The 24,228-nt window shown below is 36.7% G+C and overlaps 1 protein-coding gene across 2 annotated transcripts in view; it reads left to right on the top strand.

Moving 5' to 3' along the window:
* The first annotated feature begins 276 nt into the window (after nucleotides 1-276).
* The window catches only part of LOC142321462 (uncharacterized), a 64,283-nt gene continuing 40,331 nt past the window's right edge, over nucleotides 277-24,228 (top strand). The window contains exons 1-3 of one of the 2 annotated variants that reach the window (XM_075359564.1): nucleotides 277-1,060; nucleotides 15,434-15,656; nucleotides 18,567-18,710. In XM_075359564.1, the coding sequence (XP_075215679.1) occupies nucleotides 668-1,060; nucleotides 15,434-15,656; nucleotides 18,567-18,710 (760 nt within the window). In that variant the 5' untranslated portion in view covers nucleotides 277-667. Of the gene's footprint in view, nucleotides 1,061-15,433; nucleotides 15,657-18,557; nucleotides 18,711-24,228 lie in introns of both variants that reach the window. The other variant, XM_075359563.1, reaches the window with a different exon arrangement.

Here is a 24,228-nt window from a genome sequence, read left to right as displayed (position 1 = left end):
TTCAGTTAATTAGGTAACTTCTTTATTGTTATGGCAACAATTAAATATTTTAATATAAAAATTAATAAATAAAGAACATCAATTAAATATATTTCACAATTATTTATTATTAATAAATAATTAAAGGGAGGAAGAATGTTCTCCAATCGATCAGATTTGTGGGGAGGTGGAATTGTAGTGACTGATTGAATGAAAGCAGTGAGTTTAGAAGACAAAGACAAATAACAACAAATATTATTCGGTGAGTGTGTGCCTAGTTGACTTACTAAATGGTGGTGGCAGTTTGTTGAATCACTTATGTAATGCAATATAATATAGAAGCTTGCAGATGAGGGAGAGGGTAATAGAGATAACGGTCGACCGTGTCCAGCTTATTTACTGTTCTTAGTTTAATTTAGAACATTTGTAGTACACATGTGGCATCTGTTCTCTGACTACGTCTAAAGTAAATCTATTCTAACTTTATTTTTAATTGATGTCTACATATTTTTTTTATGTGTTTAATGTTTATTTTTTATGTTTGGAGTTAACCATCAAATAAAGAAATGTAAATAATCATTTTAAATAATTTAAAATGATCAGACAACTTAAAAATTAAAACTTTGCTGATAATCTGCTTAACCGTAATGAAATTTGATTATATTAATGGAAAATTAACAATATCATTATGATTAATAATACAAATTTAGTCTATCCTTTGATATTTACTTGCTTTGCGATGCAGACAGCAATATCTGTCTATCTGTATTCATATATATTAAGAGTTGATGCTCGGTGTTCTGTGGTCATTAATCGTCCAGTTGATAACAGTATTGATATGATAAAAAGTGATAACTGTAATGTAAAAAATTGTATACAACGCTTTAAAAGAGGATCTACAAGTGTAATTGATAATACTGTATCAGTAAATACTGATGAACCACATGCTGAATTCTTTGATCCAAAACTTCGGCCAGAATTGGAAAAGAAGGATAAACTTGCCGGTAATGCTACAAAAAAACCAGGTGATGGCGAATCAACAAATCCATGGGTTTGGCTGACATCTTATTCTAGAATACCAGTAAGCTTTTTAAATTTAAATATCTTATGTTTACCTTCTACTACTATTTGTATAATGCCTTTTATCTGCTGAAAAAAAAAAAACAGGTGAAAAGCAATTTCAATATTTATGACTGTGTTACCACTCTAGTAGCACTGATGAATTTAATCCACATCATTGATATTAACATATTAGTGATAAAGCTTCTGATTGTTACAGGATTTTTCATATCCTGTCCTTCTGTTGAACTTATGTCATTTAAAACATATACTGTAATTTAAATAAACTTTACTGGTTTCTGCTGGTAATTTAATGTTGAAATTACAGTAAGGAAAAAATCAAAAAAAAATCAGATATTTCCAGAATATATATTTCAATGAAATATAATAAAATAATTAGTAGTATTTATCATGATCTCATCTGTTTCTTTCAAATTGTATAGCTGTTTTGTGGATTTTTAAAATTCAGAAAAGAATTATGTTATATATGAAATAAATAGAATCTTGTAACAGTTTTTGTTTCACAAGGTTTCTTGTTGCTGCCATGTTTGTATAATATGATACAATTAATTTTAAAAAAAGTAATTATAATTTCATTTTCAATGTTACGTTTATAATTAATTATATTTTTAAATGTTATCAAGTCTATAAAATGTTGATTAAATGTCTCATAAATTTTTCAGTTCATGTAAGATTGTTTTCTGGGATCTTATATTTTTAGTAATAAGGTTTTAAATATAGCTACTGGTTGATACACTGTATTGACTCATGATGTTTACTTTCTAATTAAAAACAGATAAAAATTAATATATAGTCATTATACTAATAAAATAAAATATTATAGCCTTAAGATAAATTAAGGCATTTTGTGTTGGTACGTAATTATATGTTAATTTTACATACGCTGTGTATAACATATCCTGTATCCTGTATTTGAAAAATTTTAGCAACTGCAATAGTAAACATAGATGATACATTTGCCAAATTCTGAGTCGTTGGTTTATTGAGACAAGACATTTTTGGTTAGTTCGGAAGAATAATAAAAATAATAATGACATTAAATTGATTGTAGTTATCAAAATTTAAGTGGAAATCATTTTTTGTTATTATGATCTGGAAGTTGTTTTTATGTAAACAATCTATTAAGAAAGATGAGAAGACAGTTGGAAAAGTGACAGACCCTTCTAAAGATTGAATCTCAAAATTAAAAGATCAGACTATTAATGGCATTTTTCTGAATTCATTAATTTTTATTGTAAGTATACCTCTTTTTTATATACTTGTTCTTTTGTTTTTCCTGGTTTAATGTATATATTTTTTAATTATTAGTTTCTTTGATTTAAGTACTTTTATCTTATTTAATATGCAAGGAAAAACTAATTATATTTCCGTTTTATGAGGTAGCTCTTATCAAAGCTGTTTAATTGTTTTCCTTTATTCTTCTTAGCAAATGTTAGTACATTCCTTTTGCTTTTTAATTGGTTGAAAAGATGAGGCATATTTTTATGTACTATTCTGAATGAAATATTTATTTACCATTATAAACAAACGTGAAGATTAAATTTATATAATATTTTTATTCATTTATATAAAATCTTAAAAACAATGTTGATCACACATTTTGTAATTTACAAATCTATAAAATGAATCTTGATTTAATTGTTTGTTTAAAATAATATGATCAAAGTGGTCATTATTTTATGAAATCAGAATGTTTTATTTCTCTATATGTTGTTTGATTAAACTACTCACTTACTTTACATTTGCTGAGAAAACTGTTCATTTGAGAATGAATCATATCTGAAAAATACAAATTTTGCACTTTTTGCACTTACACATTTCAGACTGCTGCACTTGTTTCTGTATGGAATAACACTTCTGTATGGAAAAACACTTGAATTTTTGTACAAAAAAAAAATCTGATGTGGACACCACATAACTTCCTTGTATGACTAATGAAGTACATATTCACATTTTTTTAAAAATAAAAAGTACATTTATTTCATTAATAACTTATGATATTTTTTCATAATTTTTTTTATTGTTATTATTGAATTGGTATTTATCGTAAAAAAAATGTACAATCAGAGGTTAATAATTATTGATAAATCAATATATTTAAATTAAAAAAAAGGAGAATAAGTCGGATGTGCCTTCTCCTAATACGGTCGCACGAGACGCAACGACTCGTTCCACGGAGGACGACTCCAAAATGTAGTGGCGGACGGAAAAAAGCTACGGAAGTGGGAAAAAAAGGTACACGGAAGTTACAAATATCAGCTGTCGCGACCGCATGTTGACGAGAAAGCATTGCACATGTAGAAAACATGCAATGAGGAAACTTATATGCTGAGACAAAAGGCTTCAGGTTCAACATCAAGATGCCACTTTTAAAACCAGAAAGTACACCAAGCACATCGTTAAAGTTAACGCCCAAACAGACACCTGACGATGACGATGCGGCGATAGAAAGGAAACCATCGATCCCATCACGGGAGGATGCATGCAGCTCGCGGCCGTAGAATACACCACCCGCCAAGATATCGTCGCTAAGAACATACACCTAGAAATAGCTATGAAGTACGGGCTATTACATTTTAAACGCATTACTCGAAATAGCCGATCCGGTAATCGAAAACGAAAGATAAAGTTGAACTGGAACAGAGAAGTGATGACTGATAGAACTATCGCGCTCAATAAATCGTATATCACACTAATCGAAAAAGCAATGAAAGAAACATTCGTGGTTAAAATCTCGATACCGAACAGCAACAACTTGTTCAAAAAGCATAGCGAGAAAGTGGAGAAATCTATACAGTTTCAGGAAATTAAGGAAATAGCAGCAGCGTGTTCACATAATGCCGATCATACTCTCGACTAAGGTATGATACCGAAAATAGTATTAGCAAACATTGAAAAATTGCAACTCGACCCGTGGATGTATTTAGTTTTTTTTTTTTTTTTGGTTTACTTGACATTTCTCCCGCCATCACCCCATTCAGTCGCCCTAAAGCATAAGGCTGAATGTCTGTGCCACAAACGGCTACTGAGCCTCCGAACAGTGTCCTAATAGCTCCTAGAGCTTTCCTAACAGCATGAGCGGACTAAGTGGAGTGCCATACACCACCGACTTACGTGTCCCAACCGCTCACTTATCATATATTTACTAAAATGGGTAGGCGCACTCGTCAACTAATAAAAATATATATGATTTCAATAAATAAATTCATATTGTCAAGACAGCAATCCGCTGTCACGCCTACGTCGCTGAACGCCATCAAGTACCTGTCCATCATTTTAAAGCGCTTGTAGCTTCAGTTATCTGGTGGCCAGCCGTAATTCTCGGGTAGTTTCCCACAGCAGTGAAGTAGATAAATTACTGATGCCGCTTGAGCAAAGCAATGGCATCAAGGAATGCCCACACGGCCCGACAGTGCGGCTCTCGCCGCTTGTGAGCGGCTAATTTTCCCCTTCACCTGCAAGTTCCAGGGTGGCCCGAGTTCTAGACCCCCGCCCCGTCACCCGCCACAAGAGCTGGGCAGTCGAACATCATGTGTTTGTTCGACTGGACTTTCCCACAGACGCACACCTCATCAGCTACCAGGCGGAACCGAAACAAATATTGGTTTACATTCACGTGGTTGGAAAGCATTTTGGCTTCCGTTGCCCTTAAAAACGAACTAGAGGCTAACCATTCCCCCAGTTCCTGTATAAATCTATACAAGGACCTACCCTTAGTCGTGGCGTGCCATTCTTGCTGTCATGCAATCATTGCGATTACCGTTCCGCTCCGGTACTTGCCCGGCTCGAAACCGCATCCCAAATGACTCGGCCACCCTACCTCTTCGCAACTTTTACATGGCTGCCCGAACTTTCACCACTAAATCGATTGGGAGAGCCTTCCCCAATACGGTGGTAGCCTCGTAGGCGGTTGTTTTAAAAACACCAGTGCACACAGTTAAGGCTCTGCGCTGGGCACTCCTTAAATTTTGAATAAGTACACGATTGCTATCCAAACTATGTGCCCGAGCGGATGCAGCATAAGAGGTCATACTTTCGAAGACACCCCGGTACACCACGTACAAATGACTGCCCGATAGCCCGTAATCCTTCCGAGCAATCCTCCTAAGCTTGTGCATCACAGAGACGACGTCAGCCGCTACTTGCCTAATGTGGTTGCTAAACAGCAACTTTCCATCAAACAAAACACCTAGGCACTTATGAACTCTTAACTCGGCTGATTACACAGCCTGGCTATTGTAGGCAGTTATAGAACAGTCTTGCGGGAGGCAGTCTGTGTTATAGGCGGAGTCAAACCAATAGATATCTTGACTAATAAGCGTAAGGAACGCTACATTTCCAAGGTAAATAAACCTATTGACGTCAGAACGATAGCAGGAAATTGTGAAGACCGGGGCCTTGCGTCTTGGCAGGCCAGGTGGGACGAATCCCTCACAGATCGCTACACGCATGGTATATTTCCTATAGTGTCTGATTTAGGTGCGATTGGATGGGTCTCCCCCAATAGGTATATCACAGTTTCTCTCCGTGCATGGTGCCTTTTGGGCGAGTTTGGTGGATTAAAGTCAACGCCCGGATTGTGGGACTGATGATACAGTGGAACACATCCTCTACGTCTGTCCCCGATACGAGGTCGAACGTTCACGAACTGTTAGGGAACTTGAGAGAATACATTCCTTTCTGGATCTCTGAATTAACTGGATGATCAGCGAGAAGTGATCTATAGTGGCTGGTTTTCTTCGTGCCCTTGCAATGTGTAGGTCTGCAGAGGGAGTTTAATCGAAGTACTCGATCGTGGTAGGATCCCGGGTGGCTAGGGTTCCGGCTTAGGCATTGGATTGGTTGGAGGTAGGCGCATTGGCATCGTGCCACGGTTATATCGGTGTTGTTTGTGATTCGCTTTGGAACTTCCGCTGGTGGGAGTGGCCGCGCCGCCGGTGGTGGTCGTGTTCATGACTTCGTAATGCCATACGAGACACCATGATGAGACCGGGGGGGGGGGGAGTTTGTCCCTGGCTCCTGCGCGGACAACGAAATGAGGTTGCGTTCCCTTGTTAGGAAACCTAAATTGGGTGCAGGTCTGAATTTCTATGTTGCGTAAAACATGTCTTTGATTTATATGAGTGTAGCATTGATTTAACGTTAAACTCATTCGTTTTCTGAGTCATTCACAGTCACGAATGGTGTTGTCAAATCTATACTAGGCGCGGTATTCGCGCTTCCGCGGTTTCGGTCAGTTAGTTTGAGGGAATCATGTTAGGTTGGATGTGAAGATATCCGTTTAAGGCCTACATGAAGGCGAAATTTGATTTTTATTTTACTGATGCAAATGTCTGCCAAGGCATTTACATCCGACCGAGGACTGGTTGATGACTGCGAGATGTAATCAGTTAGAGGGTCTTAAGACGACCTCCGGTAAATCCCCTCAGAACTTGGAACGGAGGGAGTAGTGTGGCGACCGGTAACATCAAAAGGTGGATGTCTTCTCCCTCCGGGGTTGGGATGATTACACAGCCTTTATATTTAATACTAGCGTACCCCGTCGTGACGTTGCCCACAATGTATGTAGCTTCACTCGCAATGCTTTTATAATATAGCAAACTTATTTTTTTATAAATAAAAAATATTTAATCAATAATATTATATTTAGATTTTCATTAAACCCTGATAAAACAGTAAATAAAATTTTTTATGAAAAATACTGAAGGAATATACGATAAACAATGAATTGTTGCTCAAACCTTAAATAAAGGAAAGCATAAAAAGGAAGATAAGAAAATTGAACAATATTTGTTAGACCAATCCATTTTATGATTGAATTATAATAGTTCAATATAAAAGTCCAATAGATATAAACGAAAAATGTATTATAATCCCAAATCTAGCATCCCCATCGCAGCTTCACCCGTGCTCTATGGTTACTTGCGCTTCCCGTTACGATCAGAGGGTCATGGCTTGCTTCGCTCTCCCTTCCCCTTTTCACCAGTTTCCCTTTCCTTCTCCAGTTTCCCTTTCCTTCTCCCGTTTCTCTTTACTTACTTCCTTTTCCCCTTACTCTTCCCCCAATTCCCTTTCCCCCTTATATTTCCTCTTTTTCCTTTCCATTTCCTTTTCCCGTTTTTCCCTTTCCCCTTTTTTCTTTTTTCCATGTTCCCCTTCTTCCCTTTGCCTTTTTCGATTTTTCCCTATTTCCCTTTTCCGATCTTTCCCTTTCTCCCTTCTACTCCGCGCGTAAATCGGCCCAGTAGATTTTAGTTTTGGTTGTACGTTGATTATGACTCGGTGAATCAGTCAGGACATTCTCTTTTATATAGGAGATGGGGGTTATGACAGTACGATAGTTTGGCTGCACCCTTGAGAAGGATAAACTTCGTCTTGGGCACAGAGATCTTTAAATTTTGCATGTCCATCCAGCCTTCTTCGGTTGAAAGGCCGCCTGCGCCCGGTCTTCTAGCTGTGGTCATGAATTACCATGAACTAAAAGGAGACAGTTATCGATGAAAGCCTGAGCCGTGACTCCTTCTGGAAATGTCAATCCCAGAAATCCGTCAAATACTAGGATCCACAACAGGGAACCGAGAACGGAACCCTGCGGGCTTCCCCTGGTAACAGACCTTTCCACAGCCAGGTGCGCATCTCTAAACTGAGCTGTACGATTAGACAAATAGTCTCACACTACAGCTTGCAGGACTACGGGAACATTGCGGCATTCCAACTCACAGAGGACAGAACTCCAACACAAGGAAGGAAATGCTGCCTCTACATCTATAAAAATTGCCAAAATATATTTACAGTCAGCACTTTCCACCTCGGCAAGAGAATTTAAGATGTAATCTTCGGTGACAACCCCTTTCATGAAGCCATATTGACCTCAACTTACAAAACAGTTTATATCGATGCTTTCCCAGAGCAGTTTCACAACCAGCCTTTCAAGCAACTTGCCATTGCAAAAGGCTGGTGGGTCGATAACTGCCGACTTCACTATCCTTTTGTTACTTTAAGAGCACCCTCACCAAAATCACCTTCCAATAAGTCGGAAAGCAACCCCCTGCTAAGGCACCCTAAGAACAGTCTGCCAAGCGTCTCTCTTATGAATGACGGTAAAAAATGTCTGGGTCAAGTTGGTCAATACCCTGTGCCTTTCTCAGTGCTATTTGAGAACCCACTCAGTTTATATCTACGGGATCCACCGCCTGTATGCCAGGGAAGGGCATAACTCCCGCCCTAACACCAACTTCTACTTCACTCTCTGGAGCATCTGGAAACAGAGTATCCAGGAATGGCTGGTATGTCACCACAGATGTTAACGTGTGGTTCCAACCACCAAACCCATCTATTTATAAACCTATCTATTTACAGTTACAGAAAAATGTAATCTTCAGTTCCTGTTGCTTAGTTACAAAATCCCTACAATAAAATGGGTAGCACATGAAAAGGGTGCACACCAACTATGCCACCAAACAATAGAGCTAATGTTTGAATTAAAAAAAATAATAAATTATTAATAATAATTAAATAAAATAATATATAATTATATTAATTAATTTATTTATTTATATATTTTCATATAATTGTACAATATATTGCCCTGCTAAAATATAAGTCTTATCAGCAGGTTCTCGTATTAACATAAATTGAATAATGTTATTTGTACAGTGCAATGCAAAAAATTACAATGAAAAATAAATGTATATCCTTAGTCTTATCTGTTTCCAAAATATCTGAAAGCAATTTATTAAAAATTTTTGGAATTTGGATTTTTAAAGTCTTCTTACCATATGGATTAATATAATTTGGTTCGTATATTCTCTTATGTTGCAAGTAAAAGGATACATTGCATTTTAATAGGTATTTATTATTTTGGAAAAATAATTTACAAATGAGAAATATTGGTAACCTAGAGGGTCAACATATTACAATGCTTACAGAGATTTAAATTTGGGTCGTTTGATGAAAAGCCTGAAACCACTTTTAGTGTTCTTTTTGAAGTTTAGTTATAATTTTTAAATGCAAATCAGCTGCCAAACCTCATACCTCCACATCAAATCTTATTAAAGATTACATTAGGCTTTATACATTCATAAACAGAGTTATATGTACACAGAGTTTTACGTGGGAGAACATTTTTTTGGTAATAAATAATTAAGCTTAATAATAATAAAGCTTCAGACAAGCTCTAGTTTTACAAGAAGTTTATTTAAGTGGCAATCCCTTTTTATTGTCGACTAAATTATTGTCGACTATCACACCCATCAAGTATTCAACCTCATTGGTTACATACAGTCAATCTGTTACAAATACATGACTCATTATTACTGATACTGAGTCTGAAGTGAGAACTGCAATTAATATGGGCAAGGAATCAGATTTCATTAGAGCAGATTTGAAATGTACAAGCATAGTATTTTTTGTTTATAATGAGTTGGTTACTATGAGACCATATTAAAAATTTATTAAAATCATCCTGCAACAAAGATTCTTCTGCTACATGAAGGTCTGTGTGTGCAAGTAAAAGTACAGTAAAATCATCAGGGTACATGAAAGCTAAACTATGGGATAGGTTGTTTAAAATCTCATTAACATAAATTAGATATAAAATCAAGCCTAGGTGACTTCTTTGTGGCACCCCAAAATTACAATTCATCGGATCACTAAAACTATTATTTATTTTAACAACAAATTTTCTATCATTTAAATAACTTTGATACCAGTCAAGGGGCCACAATTCCTATTCTTTTTAAACCCACAAGCAGGATTTCAAGGCTCAGGGTATAAAAACGTTTACTGAAGTCTACAAAAACCACAAGAACGAGACAATTTGAATATAATTTACTGATTATAAACTCAAGAAATTCAACTAACAAATCTTTAACACCCTTTCCTCTTTGAAAAACCAAACTGTTTTTTTTACATAATATCTTATTTTCCAGTAAGCAATTATTTAAATAATTTACCAAGTATTTTTCAAAAACTTTTTCAGTTACCGAGAGAATAGCTGTAGGTCTATAATTGTTTATTAAACTACGATCACCCTGTTTAAATATAAGTCTTATTATAGTAACCTTTATGGAAAAATTTACTTAATCAGCAGTAGGTTGAGTGAGTGTTTTATTTAGTAGTTTTAGGTCTCTGACTCTAACTTTATCGAAGCCTGGAGATTTAGATGTATGCATTCGATTAAATTACGTTTATAATAGAACGAGTATTTGCTGGAGGGACATGAAAATTTGCATTAATTTCATTAACATTACATTACATTAATTTCATTAGGTAGTGATTCTGCACTACCTTAACACAGCATTTCGAAATTATATTTCCAACCTCATTGTTTTTAACTTTATAATAATAATATATTATTATTTTTTGTTGTTATTATCATTATTATTGTTTTTTTTTCCGTAGAGGGAGGAAAAATCTGTGCCAGCCGCCATCAGGCCCACACTGACAGCAATGCGGGGCTCCCACCCCTAAAAACTTCCCCCTATCATGCAGGGGCTGGATCTAAACCATATGGTATGTACACAGCCCCCGCATGATCACCCAGGCACTCTATTATCTGAATCTTATTATTGTTATTAAATTAAGTAATAAGAATAATATTTAATAATATAATTGTTTTTCATTATTTTCATATTCATTTAAAAAATTGGCTTTGCTTGTTTTAGTAATTTATATGAAATACTATTGGTAGCTTTTTTAGTTTGTTTAAAAACAAAAGCATCATTGTTTTTTTTAAAAGATGCATACTGTCTGCAGCAAGTAATTTTTTTTATGTTATCTATTTATAGAGAGATAATCTGGAATTAGAAATGAACTAAGAACTGTACTTGCTGTAATAAAAACATATTTTACCACAATTGTACATGTTCTGATTTTATAAGCACATCTTATAATAAGCTTTATTTATAATTATGATTAGTTGAGAATATTGTTATGATGACATTTATCATTGGTGTAAATATTCATTACATAAGTACATTGCTAGCTAATTTCGAAAGATGGTAAGTGCTATTGAAATCTGTCAAGAATGAAAAACTTTCATTTTTAAATTTTCTTAAATTTATTTTATTTTAAATAAACAATTTTTACAAAATGTAAAAATCTAATAGAGTTATTGTGTAAACTGTAAACAGTTTAAGAATTTATAAAAGATATCAGTGGGGATGGGCTTAGGCTCGAAAGAATTTTGATGAAGTAAACCATTAAAGGTAAGAGTCTTTCTTTAATTCTGTGCTTTGCGGAGGCTGAAAGAATATTATAATGTGCATATAAATATTTACGCACAGAGGGGAAAAATGGACTTTAAAAAGTTTAACCTAAATAAATTTTTTTCCCTCACCCCTGGGCCGGATCATTGCAATTAAGTATAACACAGCCGAGGGAAGTATCCATACACTCAAGCAGGCCTCCCTGCCTACCGGCTATATCCGACATGACAGGTCGGCCTACCAGTTGGATCTTTCCTCCATGCCGGCCTTTAACTCCCAGAGTAAGGTAACCAACCAGGCCCGATTATGTCGTTCCTGGGTCCCACCTCAGAAGCCGGGACTCGGTCTTTACGCCAATGCCTCTAACGGAAACACCCGGAAGGGGCAGCCCCGCCGGAATTCGGTCTTTTTCAGCTCGGGGGTGTTGGAGTCCCCGTATGTCATCATCACCGCCCACCCGCGCAAGCACGGACGAACGGTGGCTCCGCAGGGAGCTGTTCATCAGTCCCGCGCTCCCCCCACACCATCGTGACGACTCACAGAGATTCTCATCGTGACGACACACCACTCAGTCCAGTGGCCCTTCATGCCACATATAGCGCACGCCGCAGGCGCTGTAGAAACCGCCCGCCGGTATTCCGGCCTCCCGCAGTTGTAACAGAGCTGTGACCTTTTTTTTACCTCTGAGACCACCGTTAGGTAATTACTTCAGTGATGAGATGACTGAATTTTTGTAGCGTCTGAAAATGCCATGCCTGACCGGGATTCGAATCCGGGACCTCCGGATGAAAGGGCGAGACGCTACCACTCGCGCCACGGAGGCCGGCAGAGCTGTAACCTGTCGGTTCCCTTACGGGTCGCCAAAACCTGCCCCACGGCCAACATATGTTCTCATCCTCCCAGATGACTGCCCTATTATGGACTCATCTGATTTTGATCCTCCCTTCCGTCATATGTTTAGCCGCTCAATACATTGTAATAACCTAAATAAATTAATATATATGTAAGTATATCACTTGTCAATAAACATTTAAAAATGTTTTCAACTCCCCTTGTGGTCAATTATCTTCAGTGTCTGTTGATGATGTTCTTAGCCTGATGTGATGCTAAAAGATTTTTAATTTTAAATTAGCCTGAAACATTTAGAATATGTTAGAAAAGTGTATTTGATTTGAACTTTATTCATTTAGTATAACTAACTGATGTTTATATATTTCATGTAGTTCAAGTGTGCTAAAATATGGAAAAGGTGTGTTTTATGTTCAGAATAATGTTCAGAATAAATAAAAGTAAAAAATTCAACACATTGATATGCATAAATAAAGGTTCAGCTAAAATAGCTCATAAAAATCTGGCTGACCTTCAGAGCTACAGACGAAACAAAGTGGACTATTATGTATAGAAAATAGTTATTAAATAAACACAAATCATAAATCCCATGATGTAGATCTTGTTTTTCAGTACATGTACAAAAAGGACTACATCCTAAACTTTATAAAATGTATTAACAACCAGCAGTGATGTTCTAAATGGACAGTTCATATCCAGTACACTTTTCAACCACATTCTAAATCATATCCATTTTGTTTAAAACAAAAAAATAAACAATTACATCAGTTGATCTAAGAACAACTGTAAAAGTCATTGAAGATAATCACAAGTATGAGAATATTTTAAAATAATATAATAAAAACATTGTATTTATAAAAGTTGATTCATTCACTTTGTCATGTCGAAAGTTTATATTTTTACACAATTTTTGCCACCAAGTATGATAGAAAAATTAATTTTTACATTACCAATAATAAATTATTTGAAAAAGTCAATGGAAGACTAGTTACCTCATGGAACGTACATAGTTTTTGTCACATATAGTTGTTACATTCAAAAAGCTATTATAATCATACATTATTTTTTACAACATACTCTTATTTCATACTTATCAATATCAGATAATAACATATAACTTTTGAGGTGGTTTATAGTGCATTCTTTTTTTCTGTTTTAGTCTCCAGAACCACTGTAAGGTATTACTTCAGAGGATGATATGTATGAATGAAATGTAGTGTTGTACAGTCTCAGGTCGACTATTCCTACCCACCAGGTTGGTCTAGTGGTGAACGCGTCTTCCCAAATCAGCTGATTTGGAAGTCGAGAGTTCCAGCGTTCAAGTCCTAGTAAAGCCAGCTATTTTTACACGGACTTGAATACTAGATGGTGGATACCAGTGTTCTTTGGTGGTTGGGTTTCAATTAACCACACATCTCAGGTATGGTCGAACTGAGAATGTACAAGACTACACTTCATTCACACTCATACATATCATCCTCATTCATCCTCTGAAGTATTATCTAAACGGTAGTTACCGGAGGCTAAACAGGAAAAAGAAAGAAAGAAAAAGTCGACTATTCCTAAACTGTGTAGCTAATTGAAACTAACCACCAAAGAAAACCAGTATTCACAATCTAGCACTCAAATCCATATAAAAGTAATTGCCTTTACTAGGATTTGAACCTTAAAACCCTCAACTTTGAAAGCTGACTTGCAATGAGATTATAGTGCATTATATCTATTTATTTACAATGGGGTATTCTTATGATTAACGTATTGCAATGTATTTGCTTAAAATATTTTGATTATATTAATGTAATCTTAATCTAATGATGTTGAACTTTAGTAGCAAACAATCATAGTCAATTTTTAGGGATTGCTTACAGAAGTATTAAACAAAATGACAGAACTTTTGATGTAGATGAGGAAAACATTTTTCAAAATGCTTTCAATGGCTACTGTTTCATACTATTTGGAAAGTTGGGTAATCAATAATACTGTAGTTTTGTAATGCACTATTAGAAGAATGTAAAGAATAAGTTGAATAACATGAGAGATAAAATAAGAACTGAAATAATCAGGTGTTAGACGCAAACAATCCTTAAAGCAATTGAAAAAAGTGGGCTATATGGATAGGGTGAATTTTTAGAGAAATTGCTAAAGAAAAAAGAAGAAGAAAAGAAGAAGGAAAGATTAATTACTGGTTTGTTAGAGCTATAGACATTACCATCAAATGTAAAAAGAAGCTTCAAATAGGTTTGCGTTTATATCAGTTCCAATGAGACCTGTTTGAATTGACAACAGGATTTGTTATTAAAAATTTTCATTATAAACTAAATTTTCATTATACATTTACATAATTTTATAAAATGGGGTTTCTTCAAGAGTTGCTACTATTAAGTAATGAATTTTACTATTGAGATTTTCTGTTGTCTGATTCTGCTTTTGTACAAAATAATCAGTTGTAAAATTATATTATGGAGGGAAGGTTAACAGTTTGTAAAATACTATGTTGTATATTCTGCCATTCCTTCTTCAATTACAATTTCAGTACACTTCATTTATAATTTTATAAAATTGTAATTGAGTCACATAAATAGGACTGTTCTTCCAAAGAAATTTGGAGCAAATTACAGCAACTTCTTAAATAGAATTTATGTTACTATTGTTGCTTGTTTTAAAACTGTTAATAAACTCCTGTTTTTTCTTCAATCATTTTTTAAAAATAAAATTTCATTTTGTTCAGGAGCATTGAGATATTGGTTTTAATGCGATACAAGATAAAAGTGCAACCTAGTAAATATGTTTGTGTCTTGTTTTTGTGAGATGTTCTGTGAAAATTTTGCAAAATATGATTCTGTTCTGTGTAGAGTCTATATGTGTTCCTTGTATCTTTATGTGAATGTGCATCTGTTGATAATTACTTATTTTATAATTTTAAATCATTATCTATCACATATTGTTGTCACCTTTCAATTTCTTTTTTAATAATTTCTTAAGCTAAGATTAATAGTCTTTTGTTTTCTATTAGTATTAAGATAAACATCAGGCAGTAGGTTTGAAGATTTGCAAGTGTTTACATCTGTTGTCGCACTTTGTTTTATTAGTATAAAACCAATATTTTAGCAATTTTTTTAAAAATATTAAAATATAGCCAAAAATTATTTTTTATATAAACAATTTACTTCTATCAACTTTAATAATATAACACACTTACAAGCAAGAAAGGGGTATTTATTTAAAAATATGTATGTGTGTCTACAAGTATGAATGAGTGAGTACTTATTTGCATCCTGACCTTTTTTTAAAGTTGGGTAATGATTTATCTACTGTAGGTAGTGGCAATTCAAGGTTTCTGTCAAGCATCTCGTGAGTATTGTTCACCTGGACCTGTTGGACCACCAGGACCGCCTGGTTCTCCAGGATTAAGAGGGGAAGCAGGCACCAAAGGGGAAAGAGGAGAGAGAGGACATCCTGGTGATCCAGGTCCTAGGGGATTTCCTGGTGCTCCTGGTGAACCGGGACCACGAGGACCTCGTGGTGATACTGGAGTTACAGGTAATAGTTTTGTTCAGTTAAAAACATAAAATATTAATTATTTTTCACTTGTCTTTTAAAATAAATTTGGAGAAATAGTTTTTCAGATGCTCCACAATCAATAATGAAGACTAAGTGAGTAACTAATAATGAAGTAACAATGAAATTATCATTTTTTAACAAATTTTGATTTGAAACAAATTTATTTGTAAGCAAATGAAATAAGAAAAAAGAGTTCCAACAAAACACATAACAAAAACCATGAACATTTTAAATTGTAGTAACGGATTTGAAGAAGCATTTAGTAAAGTGCTTTATTTAGATTCAATGAATGGATGTAAAATGATGATAATGTGAAAGTTGGTTATTAGGTGGAATGACAAATCCAAGAAACAAGGAATTATTGAGGAGGGTAGAGGAATAACAAAGTAAACTGATGATAAAGAGAAAACATAAGAGGTATTAGGAAATGATAAGCTGCTAGGAAGACCTGTAAAATAAATACAATTAGGATACATGAAGATAATATTGAAAATGAAAACAACATTTTTAAGATTAGAGTTAGTAATATAAAAAAGAACCTAAAATTATACATTTCTTCAGTTCATAAAAAGAGTAAAATAATGTGAAAAATAATTACAGATCAGTCAGTAATCTGTATAATTTTGTAAAAAAAAGAGGTCCACCTATACTCAATAAGCACCTTAGTTTAAGAATTTTTGTGATTCTCAGATTGTTAAGCGTTTCTAGCGGATCTACCTCTCTGCTAACTGTTCAAGAGGGAGTGGGAGCAATCTATTAGCAATCGCAGTCCAGATGCCGACTCGGACAGTCCAGTGCTGTTTCTAAACGTAAAATTAAACGACATGATGTTTCTTATACTGTATCTATGTTATATAATTTCAATAAACACAAGTTATAAATTATTGCATGAATATCTATTTCACCTTGCCTTATTTTCAAACACAGATTATAAACAGATTCCCTAAACATCTCTTCAACAGTGTCACTACCCAACTATGCCTCAGTAAATAAAACCCATTCAATATTAGAAAATGTTACTTTTACTCCATAAATGGAGCCTGAGCAGTGGTACAATTCTCATTATATTGATGGAGGAAGTAGGTATAAAGAATAAGGAAGGGGGTAGCAATTGTTTTGTGGGATGTTTCTTCATTTCTTCATGCATGTTTCTTCATGCAATTTAAAATGAATGTTTTTTTCTAATTCAAAAGAGTCTCTTTATAACTCTAATAAATAAATAAAAAATTGTCATGTAGTCAGGCTTTTGTAGTACTAGTTTTAATGACAACTTCTAATTAGTAAATGAAATTTTTATATATGCATTATTTGCAGAAAATAGCTTATTAAAACAATCGAACGGCTTGTTGAGAACGTGATACATTCAGAAGTGAATAATCATTTAGATATTTAAGATATGATAAATATTGTAATACTGATAATGAAAATACTTATAGTGACAGTAATGTAACAAATTTAATAACAACTAATGAGAAGCATTAAGTTTGGTACATTTATTTTAACACTAATTCCAAAGTGGCAAAGAACATTCAAAGAATTTTACATATAAATATGTTAGTCAAACATAATTATATGCTAAAAGTTCAAGTTTATCTGATTTTAAGATCCAAATGCAAGAATTATATGAAGCAATATCATTAATAAGAACTTAATTAGTCAAATTACTGGTGAAACCAGTAATCCTGTGGTGTGGAACCCCTGGGACGCAACTCAAAAATTTTAAATAGAAAGGGTAGGGCTGTGGTACGTTATTTTAAAGGGCATTTAAAAACAAAAATTTAATGTTAAAACAGTGTATGACAATCCTAAACAAAATTGCCACCATTTAATATTTTTCACAGCTAGTTTTAAAAGTATACTATTTTTAAAATTACTTAAATTTGAAAAAATAAATTTTTTTAGTGTTTCACTATTGACTAATTATTTACGACGTATGAAGACCTCTTTTAAAACTAGCAGTGAAAAAATATTAAATGGCTGCCATTTTGTTTAGATTTATCTTGGGTAGATGGATTTTATGTCAAAATGTTTGCTTTTCAATGCTTTTTAAAATAATATGTGATAATCCTACTCTTTTCATTTAATTTTTTTTTTCTTGAGACATGCTGGACTCGTATAGAAAAATATTACTCCAATCGAAAAATTATGAATTTTGAGGTAGGAGAATTTGATTATTTCACTTTACTATGTTTAATGCTGACAGGTTTTTAAGGCTTCTCATAATTTATTAATTTTATATTGCCGGTATTTGATGGAAAACAAAATAGTAAGTAATATAAACCATAAAATTATATTTGTTTTCTGAGTAGTGGTACATGATAGCTGTAAGTTGACTTTGGTTGACTATTCCTCTGTTTCTTTCCTATGAAAACTTAAAGTCTCTAGAACCTCCTTTAAAAAAAAAAACATAAATAAATAAAGAAAGTGATCTTAATTGAACAGTGACTATATTTATCACATGCTATTTTTTTATTTTGGTATCTATGACTATTTTTGACTGGATCCAATTTGGGTTAAATGTAGAGTTAATCAATAAATATAGTTATTATTAGATTTGAATCTCAAGAATAGTTACCCTGATACTTACATGACAAGCTGCTGTACAATAATAAATCTTTCTTTCTATTGCAAAACAATATTATTTTATTTGGCTTATATCCATTTGAATACAAACATGTATTTACTTTAAATACAAGTAATAACAACTCCTTTGGTTGTTCACCTTTATTATTTCAAATAAGTTAAGATTATGCTGATAATATAAAAATTGTATGCTAAAAATGCTAATGTTAAATTTAATGCTTTAATATTGAGAGAAAAAATGGTAAAGTTATTGTTAGATTAAAATTTACAATTTATTACAACCTACCTTCTGCTTAGGTGCTCCAGGATTGGATGGAAGAGATGGTGTACCAGGTGAACCAGGTTTAGATGGAATTCCTGGAAGAAATGGATTAGATGGCATTCCTGGTTATAATGGAAGCCGTGGGGATGATGGAACACCTGGATCTGCTGGACGTGATGGAATTAATGGTAATAATAAAATTTATTTAATTTGGCAAGTCTGTCTGTGTGTGTGTGTATATATATATGTAGTTTGAACAGTATTGTAAGACTATTTGCACATTGAAAAATAAGTTAGGTAATTTCTTCAAATAACACTCAAGCTGTTGGAATACTTCTGAGAAATGTATAACTAAAAATGAATGGAATTAACATTCTCTCACAGAAGAGATGACATCTTCTTTAGCAATAACAGATTGCCTGTTGTTGACAACACAGATTCAGAAGCAGAAACCAAAGTTAAAATAAAAAGTTAGAAAAAATGAGGAGTTTTTTGAGATTTAAAACACAATTTTTTTCCCTCTTGATTCCGGGTTGAATGTAGGATAAGTAGTAGTTAAATTTAAATCTAATCATTTAATCCTAAACCTACAATTTATTAACTTATTAATAATTGGGGAGATTGTTATAGTCGGAGGTGAGAGGAATTTTCAATTGTATAAAAAATATTTTTTAAATTAAAAACGGCTAATACACAATACATTATATATGTAGATTATGTCAGAAATGGATAAATATGCTACTCCATGGTTAAAAAAGGAACTGGCTTAGCGTTTACCTGGATGGATTAAGTAAAACTATGTTAATTCCTTGACCAGACAGCATCATAAAATTCACAATTTATTATAAAATAATGAAATAATGTTAAAGTAAATACATGAAGATACTAAATATAAAATATAATTACAAAATAAATTATTCAGAAGGTATTAATGCAACTTATTTGAACATTTATTTATGTATACGTTGAACGAGATGCAGAAAATTCAGATTTTTTTTTTAAAAACCCACTAATTAATGTCATTTAAAAATCATTAACAGAGTAATATTGCTTCTGTAAAATAAACTCTTATAATTGTTTACTTGTGGAAAGATATAACAGTTTGTTAATTAATAAAAGATGACAATAGAATCATAATAAGGCCCTTTATTGGCTATATAATGATCACTACTCACATTGAAAGCAATACCAATTAGTGAAACTTTTATTTTAAGAATGGATGTAAAGTTGTTTTTGTTAAAGAAAAATCGGGACAGATATACTAAAGCCACAAAATATATTTATTTTTTAATTCTAAACAATAAAAATAATTTTTTTTTTTTTTTTCGGAGGGAGGGGAAAAGCATTTACGCACGGAGTGTCGGGCCCCCGCTGATGGTATTATCCAATCGCTATCAGCAGACTACCGACTAAAACCACCCCCCTTTCTACCAGGACTCGACCCGAAACCATTTAACACATTACCTCCGGTCGAGTCCTCCTATACTAGCCTGATTAGGTGCTACCTAATTTTTAGGACTATCCAGGTCAACCTTTTTGGTCCTGAGAATGTTGCCGACGAATCGGGCTACACTTTCCCAGCTGCTCAGGTCACGGATCATCATCGCAATCACGTTGTGGGGACTCAGTGCTCCGAGATCCGCCTCTAGTGTCCCTCGATCTGCCGCCCACCGAGCACATTTGAAAAAAGTGTGTTCAGCATCGTCCCGTACACCGGGGCAATACAGGCAGTCAGGGGACGGCGCTTTCCCTATGACATGGAGGTAAGCGTGGAAGTACTAGTGACCCGTGACCCGTTAAAAATTGGGTCATGAAGTACTCCAACTCTCCATGCCGTCGCTCCATCCACGGTCTGACCAGAGGGATAAGCCTTGCGGTCCATCGTCCTCTGGTCTCGTGGTCCCAGGTCTCTTGCCATGCGAGAAACATGCGAGTACGTTCCTCGTTGGCAATGGTCAGCCGGTCTTCGCCTGCCCGCCGCCTCCTGTAGATCTCTTGGCGCTCCATTGCTAAAGTAGCAATTGGTATGACGCCGGCGACCACAAGTACTGCAGGCTCAGAGACCGTCCGATACGCGGAAGCGACTCGCAAGGCTGCGGTGCGTTGCACCTGTGCGAGCCGCTTCCGGTTTCTCGCAACTCTTAATGCCTGGGCCCACACTTCCGACCCGTATAACAGGATGGAATGCACCGTGGTCATCAGCAATCGCCGTCTCCTGGGCTTCGGTCCGCCGACATTCGCCATAAGCCAGCTGAGAGCAGTTACGGCTCTCCCAGCTTTGTCGGCGGCTGTACGAAGCTGCTCAGCAAAGCTGAGTTTCCGGCCAATCATTATACCGAGGTAGTTTGCGGCCGGCTTAGTCTCGACAACCTCTACCCCGACCCGCAGGGAGAGAAGGGTGTCGATACGCTTCTTCGTGAGAACTACGATCTCCGTTTTGCTGAGGGCTAGAGACAATCCATGGTCGTCCAGCCAGGCACCGACTCTGTGCATGGCTCGACTGAGCCTCAGTTGGGCGCACTTCACGTCGTGGTCTGCGACAAGTAGCGCAACGTCTTCAGCGTACCCAACCAAGGCAGATTCTTCAGGCATCTCCAGCCTCAGCAAGCCATCGTAGACGACGTTCCAAAGGTCGGGATCGAGAATCGACCCCTGCGCCGCCCCTGACGTGATCATAGTTCTACGCCAGCCTGCTGCGGTCTCGTAAATGAGACCGCGGTTCCTCAGGTATGCGTCCACCATTCTGAGAAGGTATTGAGGTACATGGATTGAATGCTCCAGGACCCGAATCATATCGTTGCACCGTGCGGAGTTGAAAGCGTTTTTTACGTCCAACGTAACGAGAAGGACCACACGTCGCGAAAAATGATTGTGGTCCTCTGCTCGCCGCACTTCCTCAACAACCTCCTGAATTGCCTCTAGGGTCGACCGACCCTGCCGGAAACCGTACTGGTTAGGTGACAGGCCACCTTCCTGATTCATCGCCGCAACCAGTCTTTTCTTTAACAGCTTCTCCAATACCTTCCCAGCTGTGTCAAGCATACACAATGGGCGGCAGGAGGTCGGCGACTCTGGGTTTTCTTTCCCTTGGGAATTAGCACAAGACGCGCGGTCTTCCAGCTTGGGCTAAAAGACCCAGCCTTCAGACATGCATTGTACATGTCTAGTAGAATACGGGGCCTGCAGTGCCCCACTAGTTTGAGTACCTCGGCCGGTATACCGTCGGGACCAGGGGCTTTTTTGCCTTCAGCGATCGTAGGACTCCCTCCAGTTTTTCCATCGAGAAGAGCAGGAAGTCGCCCACGTCGCTTAAGTCCCGCTCGGCACGGACCGGGAACAACATCTTAACGACGTGCACCTTGTCTAGTGTAGCTGGTGACCGCGAGACTCCCCAATCGCCGAATAATAATAATAGTAATAATGCCGTGAGGTAGGTAATCCCCACGTTCGGAACACAACATCTACGTTCCACGTCCAGGGCGGCAACATCTGTACTTATGTACAAAACACATAGCTGGCTAACAGGGTTCCGAGTAAGTTCCTCGGATATGCTTTTCTTTTGACCTGTTTCCACCTTCAGGTCACCATATGGATTGGATTCTTCGGCCACCTGCAGGATACGAACAACTAAATGATTTGGAAATGGACTCGCACCGTATTTAGAGCTGGTGATGTGGCGGCCAGGGTCAATGTTATTGCAGGTGTAACGGAGACCCTTCCGTTGTCCACATGCCCCCTGCGATGGCAAGCATGTAGCAATGGTGCCCATATATGTCGGTGCATGGGAGCTCTGAAAGCTTCAGTGAGTAGGAGCCTGGAATCAGCGCAGAGATTGCGCATCCGTTCTCTGCCAGGGCATATGCCGGTTCCACCGGAGTACCGGATCGGACCTCCAAGGTTAGTAGCCCTGGAGTGGGGGTGTACCCCGGCGGCTAGCCTTGCTACAGAAGGGAAAATTTCAAATGAATACTCTTGAACAAACAAACGTGGCAGAGGATGCACGTAAACACCCTCGTTTAGAAACCTCCGATTTGCCACAAGCGAAGAGGAAAAAGAGTAAGGAGTCAGATAAAATCAAGAAAGATGCTGACAGAATCACTAGAGAAAGTTTTGAGAAAGTCGCTGTTTGGAAACATTGTTCCCAAACCAAGATTTTTTATTATTTAGAAAGAGAATGGTAACTTCCCAAAGGTTAGCCCATTCTTAATCGCAAGAGAAATAGCTAATTGTGCTGGTGGTCCTGTTAAGGAAATCCGGAAGACTTTTAACGGATTGCACGTTGAAACTATCAACGGCAGTCAAAGCCAAAAGTCCAGACATTGAAGAAGGTCGGTGAATTTGCGGTATCAGTGCAACCGCATAGCACCCTTAATACATCCGGAGGAGTTGTTGTTTGCCGTGATCTTCTAAATTGTACAGAAGAAAAAATAGTACACGAAATGTCTAGCTAGGGAGTGATTCAGTGTCGTAGGCTAACTATGCGAAGAACTGGTGAAGTTCTTCCTTCGGCCTCGCATGTATTGACTTTCAATAGGCCAAATCTTCCTGAAAAGGTATGAGCTGGCACCCATCGGCTTGATGTACGTGCTTTCATTCCACAGCCTATAAGATGCTTTAAGTGTCAGCGATTCGAACACACTACAGCTAGATGTGAAGCGCAGGAAATTTGCATAAGCGGAATGAAGATACATGAGGGTGATCCATGTAAAGACCCTCCAATCTGTATTAATTATAAAGGGCATCATAACTGCCGATCAAGGAACTGCCCAGTATATAAAACGGAAACGGCCATTCAGGAAGTTAAAACGCTTCAAAAGGTATAGCTGGCTAACGGGGTTCCGAGTGTTGTTCGCGGACATGCTATTTTTCGGCCGAATTACATCTACAGGCCGAATTTCAGGACTTGATTTCGCGGCCACCTGCAGGTACGAAATTTTTACCGATTATGGACATGGATTGATACCACCTTTAGAGCTGACGATGTTTTTGGCCACGGTCGAAGTTATTTGCAGGTGTAACGGAGGCCTTTTGTTGTCCACATGCCCCCCGCAATGGCAAGCATGTAATTAAGGTGCCCATGTTTTTCGGGGCATGGGAGCCCTGAAAACCTTGGTGTGTAAGGGCTTGGAGTCAGTGCAGAGACTGCGCATCCGCTCTCTGCCAAGACATATGCCGGTTCCACCGGAGTACCGGAACGGACCTCCAGTGTTGGTAGCCCTGGAGTGGGGGTGTACCCCGGCGGCTAGCCTTACTACAGAAGGGATCAAACGTTCATGCAAGTTGAATAATCAAACGTGGCAGAGGGTTCACGTAAACACCCTCTTTTAGAACCAGCCGTTTCGCCTGAGGCGAAACGGAGAAAGAGTGCAGAATCTCGTCGTATTGAGGTTGAGGCAAGAAAGAGCTTACAAAAAGCTTTTTTCAAGAGCACCGAAACCTAAATGCTTAGTGATTACAAAGGAAGATGGTAATTTCTCGAGGGTGAGTCCCTTTCTCATTGCTCGGGAAATAAATTAATGTGCTGGAGGCCCTGTTAAGGAAATTAGGAAAACCTTCACTGGACTTCATGTTGAGACTGTAAATGATACTCAGTCTCAGAAGATCCTAGGGCTGAAAAAAATTGGAGAATTGGCTTTACGTGTCGATCCCCATGGCACGCTCAACACCTCAAGGGGTGTTGTGGTCTGTCGGGATCTTTTAAACTGT

Source organism: Lycorma delicatula, chromosome 3 (assembly GCF_047948215.1).
Source record: "Lycorma delicatula isolate Av1 chromosome 3, ASM4794821v1, whole genome shotgun sequence".
Classification (NCBI taxonomy): domain Eukaryota; kingdom Metazoa; phylum Arthropoda; class Insecta; order Hemiptera; family Fulgoridae; genus Lycorma; species Lycorma delicatula.
Note: the sequence above shows the minus strand (reverse complement) of the source record. Positions and strands in the feature narration are given on the sequence as shown.